General features: G+C 25.0%; 1 protein-coding gene across 10 annotated transcripts in view; it reads left to right on the top strand.

The window, feature by feature from the left end:
- The window catches only part of LOC111675697 (potassium voltage-gated channel protein Shab), a 144,671-nt gene extending 142,448 nt beyond the window's left edge, over positions 1-2,223 (top strand). For 4 of the 10 annotated variants that reach the window (XM_046951728.1, XM_046951724.1, XM_046951722.1 and 1 more), the window contains one exon: positions 1,732-2,223. In XM_046951728.1, coding sequence (XP_046807684.1) covers positions 1,732-1,922 — 191 coding nt within the window. In that variant the 3' untranslated portion in view covers positions 1,923-2,223. The remainder of the gene's footprint in view (positions 1-1,731) is intronic. The other 6 variants (XM_046951727.1, XM_046951723.1, XM_023436508.2 and 3 more) reach the window with 3 other exon arrangements.
- The last annotated feature ends 7,019 nt before the right edge of the window (positions 2,224-9,242 follow it).

Raw genomic sequence — 9,242 nt, 5'->3', positions numbered from 1 at the left:
GCGATAAATATTTATTTGTAACTCAAGTGAACTAATCGAATAGTTTTTATGACCAAACCCATGCACCAAAATAAGATTTAAAACTATGTTCAAATATGTTTGAACAATCTGAGATTCTAAATAACAAGGTGTTTATGAAGAGTTTCATGTCATGACCCAACTCAAAAAATTAGAGGGGGCTCAAATTTAGACATATGGTGCAAATTTCATATAATATCAAAAGACGTCATTTTTTAAAGTTGGGTAATTTGACATGAAATTCCCCATATATATTATACTATGGACTTTACAAAAAATGCGTTCCCAGTTTTGAATATCAGGTGAGGTCAGGTTCTAAAATATTATTTTCCGATGTTTCGCAAAACATTGAACTATTGTATCTCAGATAGTTTATTACCGATCTTTTTGTAAAATAGTAGCAAGACTACTATGCAAAAGGACAATCGAAAATTATCGGTTTCAAAAGTTGGATCACTTGACACGTAAAACCCGATATATGTACGTTAGACCGACTCACTGTGTATGCAAAGCAAAAACGTGTTTTTTTTACCCCTCTCAAAATTTACCTTGCTTTGTTTTATGATGATTTCTTAAATATTTTAAGTCTAGCTATTAGCTGGACAAAATTAAAAAAGGTATTTTGAAATTATTTTTTAATTTTTTTTTTTTTTTAACAAATTATTTAATATGGGTTAACGTTTTAAAGCCGAGTTCAATCATGTATTAATCATAAACAACCGTCTGCTCAAATTTTTAATATTCCAAAATATTTAAAGTTGTTAAGTTTTTACTAATAAAAATAAAATGTTTGCACAATTTTGCAAATTTTGCGCACCATTAGACTTGGCTTTAGAAAACCTTTCAAATGATACCATGTGGTATCATTTGAACGGCCATCAATAGATTCGAAATATTTTGGGAACCATTATAAAATAAACAAAGATTATTTGAAGCAGGGTAAAATATTGAATTTTACATGAAAAATCGTAAGCTGAAAACTGTTCAGCTTACGAATGGACAACACTAAACCCAAAATATTTTGGGTAACATCATATTATATAACAGCGAATATTTTGATGGAGGTAACTCAAGCACAATTTTTTGTGAGTTGGCCTAATGTATGTATGTACAGTAGAGTGTCTCAAGGAACAGCCTTTTGGAGAATGTCATATAGGAATATCACTCAATCGATGCTTATAAATGTACTTAACACGAGAAAAATAAAAAAAATATTTTTTTGGAATGATCATCAGTTCCCTACCAGCTATTGAAAATCTTGACCTCAGTGTTATTTAAAAAAAAATAAAAAATTATCGATTTTTTTTGAAATGGATTTTAAAAATCCCTTTTTTGAGCTTATTATGACAAATAATTTTTGTAGAAAATTGTTGGTCCCTAATATGATTTTATATTGATTTTTTATATGAGAGGTTTATAATTTCAGCTTTTTATCGAAATGGGTGTCAAAATAATTTATTTTATTTAAATATATCTAGGGATATATAGTTTACATTATCTGGACTATAATACTCTGAAAATGCGTTATTTAATTTTACAACAACAAAAAAGATTTGATTTTTCCGAAAAAAAATTATTTTTTCATTTTCTATCATTTTACAAATCCATTGCACATTAAATATTATTATATACATATGTATTTATAATTATCAACACCAACAAATTATATTTCATAGTTAAAATAAAAAAAAAAATGATTGTGTTAATATTTAGTCATACCATTCGCAGATTCTGAAACAACATTTACATCGAATGTTAACTTACGCAGTGAAGCAGCTGACAGTGGAAATGACGGCAGTGGAGATGCTGGTGGTTCAAGTGATGAAAATCGATCACTATTACAACGTGATAATTCCAATGAACGCACAGAGGAACAAGGTGATAATAGCGGTTCGAAAGCGTAGCAATTAAAGAAGGACAAAGCTAAAAATGAATAAAATGTCATTCATAGCCCAACACATCCACCAAAAACTCTATTGTCTGACACTGTGACACATATACTTAAGTACATTCGTACTGCCACTAAAAATGCCAATTCTATTGGACATTCTTATCTGGTGGTAATAAAAGATAAAACAAAAAAAAAAAAAAAAACAAAATGAAAAATATCCTCGAACAGAATGTGAATATGAAAAAGCAATGAACAGTATTTTAGTCTGATTAAATTATTTATTTTTAAAATGATATTACTTGAAAAATACAAAATTTATTGTAAAAAAATGTTAAACAACCAAAAAATCCCACTTGCAAAATATAAACTAAAATCAAAGTTGTAAAAATTTAAATTTAAATAAATTTAGTTAAGCTTCAAACTAAATAAAAATTAAAACAATCTCTAACGTAAAAGGCAAACAAAAATGTAAAACTTCAAAATTGTACAGCTTCACTGTTTTTTATACATGTATGTAATTACTAATTAAAAATAATAATATTAAATTATAAATAAATTATATCTATAGAGCGAATACATGTATTTATTATACTAGTATTTACACTTCAAACTAAAAACAACAAAAAGAATCTAAGACGGAATTCAAAACAAACCAAAAATCCAAAACTAACAAACGAACACAATTTATCACCACAAAAGCCTATTTAAAACCAAAACAAAAATGCAAATAAAAAAGTATTTTATATTTAGTCAACAAAATACAAAAAAATAAAATAAATTAATTAAAATTAATATAATAAACACTTTATACAACAACAAAAACAACAACTACTTAAATAATTATAAATAAAAAAGCATCGATTCTTTATACACTCAACAAAGAAACAAAATCTAAAAACAAATCCCTAAAATTAATATACATATATTTACAAAAAAAAAAAACAAAACATGCAAATTTATTAAAACAAAATCGAATATAAGAATAAAAAAAATTATTAAGAATTACTATACTATATTGCTTCATTCAGGTCTAAATCATGTTAAAAAAGAGTATTAAAACAAACTAAAGTTAAAAAAAAATTAAAAAATTTTCTTAATTATATTGAAAACATTTTTGATTTTTTACAAATATTTTACAATCCATATAATTTATAGTGATTAGTTTAATAAGAATTTTGAACAAAAATTAAAGTGACTGGAACAGATTTAAAAAAGTTTTTGAAAAATATGTTTACGTCAACGTAATCCATATACGATGCCATTTTTAGCAGTTTCTGATACCCCAAAAGATTAATTTTAAAAGTAAATATACACATATTCATATTAATTATATTGTAACCCAGCAATAAAATAACTTACAAAGATGCGAAAAAGAAGTACAATTTACTCAATGGAAGTAATGAAAAAGGCCCGAAGAACCAATGATTTTAACACAGGCTTGTCATAGGAGAAATGTTCTTTTTATTTGATTGTATATTCACTTCTTTTAAAACCATTCTCAAGAAGTCAAATCCTGCTCTTTTTTTGAAGTTATTTGGAAATGAAATTGTAGTATTATAAAATACAAATTATTTAATATAAATAAAATTATTATTAATAAGGGAAATCGACACATTTAATTCAAAAGCCCATAAAAATGTAAGAAAAATTATAATTTTTCCGCATTAAAAAAGTACTATTATTTTAGCTTCTTCTGAAGCCATTACTTGCACAGAAGTAAAAACAAAACACTTTAAAGTGTGTTGATATACATATATTATTACAAAAAAGGGCGGTTATTGTTATTTTTGTTAATTTTGGTATTCTTGAGTAAAAGAAGAAAAGCAATATCTGTAAAACAGACAAACTGAATCTTGTCTTATAGAATCAAAAAGGTTTAAATCGTAAGGACAAAGAAGGATTTCAGTGCAGACCATTGTAGTAGTTGACAATATTATATTATTAAAACGTTTTAATTAAGCTTACATATCGCTCATTTACTAAATGATTTTCAGGTATTATGAACTAAGGACTGTAAAGCATGTACCATACTTAGGTACTGAATTCTTAAATGTAGAATTATCGAAATTCAAATATGTTTATTTTATTCGGAGTGATATCGAATATTAGTTATATTTTCACGAATGTTAGATAACTACAAATTATACTTGAATTTAGAGGAGAAACTATTTTCATAATCTGGGTTAATTTTTTTTAATTCCTTGTTTTGTTAGCTTAATACACTTTTATATTTAACTAGCTAAAACCTGGTATGCTTCGCTACCCCAATCGAAATTAAATACAAGATGACCAAAAAAAAGTATTTATTCAGATACTAATTTCTTACAATATATATCATTTAAATTCCAAAATAATACATTAATGATTTATTTATTATTTACTTGCTAAAATTTAATATATGCTTTTATTTTAAAAAATAATTCCTCTTCTAATGCCTTGACGTATACAATAAAAACCCACTTAACGATTTTTTTGAGTTCTATATTTTCCTAGATAAACAATATTTTTTATTTTATTCATATGGGAGATATCAAGTCCCCATTAAAAGTTCGCTCTTTATACTCTTAATGTTGAGATGAATTTCAAAATTCTTCAAGCTATATTTAAAGATCCTAGCTCTAATAGTTTCTCAGATATACGAATTTTTCCATTTTATTCATATTGGGGCACTTTCTAAGATAAACGAATTTTTGTATTTAATTTATATGGGAGGTTCCACGCCCCCTAACGCTAGTCCTCCCACTTTTTATCGCAAATAATCATATGGACACTAAAGTGGTTCCGACAAAATTTGAGGACTCTAACTGTTATATTATCTCAAATACAAGGAGTTTGTATTTTCTTAATATGGGCGTGGCTCCTCGCCCACTTGAAATTTCAAAATAAAAAGTAGTCTATTGCCTATGTCAAACATACAGGAATACGCTGTGAAAATTTAAGATCGGTTCAGCCGTTTAGTAGTCTATAACGTTTAAACATACAAACACACATTAACTTTTATATATATATAGATTTAAACCGTTTAAAAATCTAATTCTGAATATACGTTTTTTACTTTTGTATTCATCAAAATATTTGGCCTATATCAATAATATAGTATAATATATTATTTTGGACGTGAAACTTTAGAATAACATTTCTCCATGAGCAAACATTAAATCGGACAAAACTATTTGATCTTTAATATGGTACATATTTTCTAGTATTCAGTTCAATTCGAAAGTTTTAAATTTAGTAGTACACAGAGGGAAAAAATATGAATACACGCTAGGTTCGAAATCGACACCAAATATTTTAATTACATCCCTTGTCAAGTATATACATACGTAAGACAACAATTCTTTGTTGCAATCTAAATTTTATACACATCCGTTGCCTAAAAGTTAAAAAACGTGGTAAGTTCACAATCCATGGTCAATAGTGTGCTTAAAACGTTTTGGTGTCAATTTGCACCAGGCGTGTATATTTATTTTTGAGGATTTTTTTAATTTACTATTTTTTTACAAAACACAATAGTATTTTTATTTTGACAAGTCTTAATATATTTTGACAAGTTTTAACATATTCGAATTAAAGGCCAAAGTTACAAGGATTAAAGATCACATTCGATCATAGAGTAGGCTTTATTCCAATTATTTAATTTAATTACTTCTTAAACTAAATTTTTACTCGATGCTGGAAAATTATCTTTTCACTATAACAGAAACATGGATTGTAAATTTATTAAATGCCTGTGAAAAGTGATATATATATTGTTTTTTTTAACATATAGTATTTAACTAGGTTCACTCAAACCTTCTATACATGTTGTTTGTTGAATTTTATCACGTTTTCAATTTGTTTTTGTCAGTGTATTATTGTATTACGTAAGTCAGTTGATTAGTGCGTTGCAACGCTTTGGTTGATTATTTGGAATTACGGATGAATGACAGGATGGATGGAAAAGTAAACAGATTGGCTTGTTGATTGCTTAATTGTAATTGTTCTTAAGATTTAATTGTTCGCAATAAGTGTGTAGTACTTAGTAATTTACTATAAATTCAGTTGCAATCTGATTTTTTTTATTTAATTCTAACAAAAAAGCACGAAAAATATTTACAAAAATAAAAAAATATTTATTTTAAATTGTAAAGAAAAATATATTACAGGTTGTTTTAAATTGAAAATTACATTTGCTTAGATGTTAGTGATTGATACTTTATGTATAAAAATACATTTTCTTTTTTTACTTTAATGAAAATTTCTCATATACATACATCCTTATTTTATGTAAATGATAAAATTTTTATTATTATACAACAAACATTTGTAAAATTAGGATATCTAGTTATTAATTATTTTTATATTTGTGTAATCTATTTTAAATAGTTATATAATTATTTTTAATATTTTTTGTCAAATTGTACAATTATTGTGTTTTTTTTAATATAGTTAGAATGAACTGATTCGATATTATTTGAAGAATGTGGTGTGTTTTGTAATTGTGAAAGAAATCTATTTATTAGTTTTTAAAGCAATATAATTTTTACGTAAATGTGAATATTCACTCAAAGAGCGAAACCATTTCAGAGTTAACTATAAATTTATTTCTTTTAGATGCGTACAATATGTTACTTAAATATTTATATTTTATGTCAATATTTATCCCAAATCGTAAATCTAGAGTAATATATAGTATTTTTGCAAAAGTGAAATAAACATTAGGAAAAATAATAAGACTTCTTTAGTATGTTATCGCCGCCTTTTTAACATCAATCACCACCGAAAACCGTCCAATAGAAAAAATAACGAGAGTTTTAAAATTCGTTCTGATAAACTAAAATATTGTTCAAGTTCCAAATTAACTAGAATTGGACTAATTAGGCAAATGAGTAGGTAGAGTAAAGTATTATTTAGAAACTAGATTGGTTCCTCTAGTCGAAGTCCATCTATTCAATTTTCCCTTTTTAAGCCATACAGACTGTGAAATTTAATGTAAAATAATATAATATTTAATAAAATATATTCAAAGAAAATAGCGATAACATCTACATATATATTATTGAAAGTTGTTGGATATTATTACTTATGGGATGATTTTTTGACATAAAAATATATACATTTAAGGAAAGTTTTTATGATTTCAAAATTTTTCATATTTGATGCTTTATCTTTATTATATTAAACTTCGAGATCACGTAGTCCATCTGACTTTAGTTTGTAAATAAACTGTTTTGATTAAAAATTTAAACAATTGGAACAAGGAATCGATATAAAACACTAGCACTCATAGAACCAATATAAAAGCAGTTTCATATAACTATTTCAGTTGAAAATCATGAAGTTCGATCTAATGATTTTCAAAGATGACAGCGTAATTAGCCTGGTAAGAGGGATCTGGACACAAATCCAACTGTGCATCCCTGAAACACGTTTAACGAACATATATAAAACATTAAATGTTATAGCTATGCCTAGTGTGCTTTACTATCCCAAAGTAATATAAATAAAAACTCAATTCCAAAACGAAATTGATTGATATGAGTGATGCCACGCCTACCATGTTAACCATAAAATATTTAAAAATTCCAGACGGTTTTTTTGTATTCCCCTAGTAGGTTTCGAGCAACGTACTACAAGTCTACCCATCTACTTTTCAAATGTTTACATGGATGTGTAAGTTTTTCTTACAAGATTTTCAAATTATACGAATTTTTGTATTTAATTCATATGGGAGGTTTTTTCTTGTAAATATTCAAAAAGTAACTAAAGAGACACTAACAAAATTTAAAATTAAATATTAATAAGATTGACTTGTTCCTTCTTTAGAATGCTTTATGATCTGTCTCCAATAACACAGTGGGATTTATAGTCAAACTTACTAGTTATAAGGTAAAGCATCAATATATTTAAAAAATATCAAAAGATTTTGCATAAAGATTAATTCTAAATTTTAAAATATGATTTACCAGAAACTTAAAAATTAACATCTGGCTTATTAACAAAATATAAAAAACTGCTAGCAGTTTTAAAGCGCATCTTTCTTGTTTAATTTAAATCTTAATTTTACATTTTTATTAATTTTTAAACTGCATAAAAACGCTGCTATAAATACAAATTAAAAACATTTTTACAAACAAAAAAAAAAATTTAAACAACACATATTAGGGAATTTAAATTTTTTGTAACCTAAACAAAAGAAAATATTTAAAAACAAAACCCACTTCAAACAGATAATCGTTTAAAATTTATTTATTTTTATTAAAAAAAAAGAAATAATAATATGTAATAATAAAATATTGTATGCTGTACCTTGGAAAACAAAAACAAATAAATTAAACTTGCAAAAATATTGAAACATTAATTAAATAAATGCCAATTTTTCCCAAAAAAAATTAATAATAACTGCAAAACAAACAAGCAATAACGAGAAATGCTTGCAAATAATTTAATTGAATTAAAACACACAAACAAAGAAACAAACAAACTTAAAATAATTACCAACAAAATAAGCTTATTTACAATTAAATGTTTATTAGTAATAAATTTAATTCAATTTACAAAACAAACAAAAAATACAAATAATAACGATCTTAAATTAAATATATTGCAAATATTGTATTTTTTGTATGCTAAAGTTTGCAGATTCTAAAATAAAAATAAAAACAAATTTTATTATTATAAAAGAAAAAAAACAAAAGAAAAGTAAACTTAAAAATACACAAAAAGGCATTTATTATTTATCAACTAAATATTGTCCAAATTACAAAATATTGTTACAATGAAACGATCATATATTGTATTCTAGATAAAACAAATTCATTAAGAAATTAAAATAATTAAACATTTTTAAGCTACAATTAATTTAAAGAAGATAATTATATACCAAAAACAGAAAGGAAAAAAATCATAAGGCTAAAAACAAGAAAGTCAAAACGACCAAAATAGATTCTTTGGTTAAATTGATATTTGTATATAAAAGCTATGTATGCAGGCGATTTGGTATAAAACAAAATTAAAAGCGCGTTTATAATTGATCATTTGAATTTTTAGGCTCTTTAGAAACATATCAGTGAAATCACATCAAAACAGACAAATAACACATACACACATACATAGGTCCTTTTAGCATAAACACATAAACACACTAGTTCAAGCATTTACATGCATACATACATTTATGAATGTTATTTATGATTTTTATTAGTTTAAACTTTTTATCAGCAAATCCTACATCATAACAAATGGATCATACATATATATGTATGTATGTATTTTTTATAATTTTTAATTTTATATAATTTTTAAAAATTTCAAATCGGCTAAATCCATTGCACATAGAGTATAAAAAGTA

The sequence above is a fragment of the Lucilia cuprina genome, chromosome 5 (genome assembly GCF_022045245.1).
Source record: "Lucilia cuprina isolate Lc7/37 chromosome 5, ASM2204524v1, whole genome shotgun sequence".
NCBI classification, from domain to species: Eukaryota; Metazoa; Arthropoda; class Insecta; order Diptera; family Calliphoridae; genus Lucilia; species Lucilia cuprina.
The sequence above is the reverse complement of the archived record's forward strand: the minus strand, read 5'-3'. Positions and strand labels throughout refer to the sequence as shown.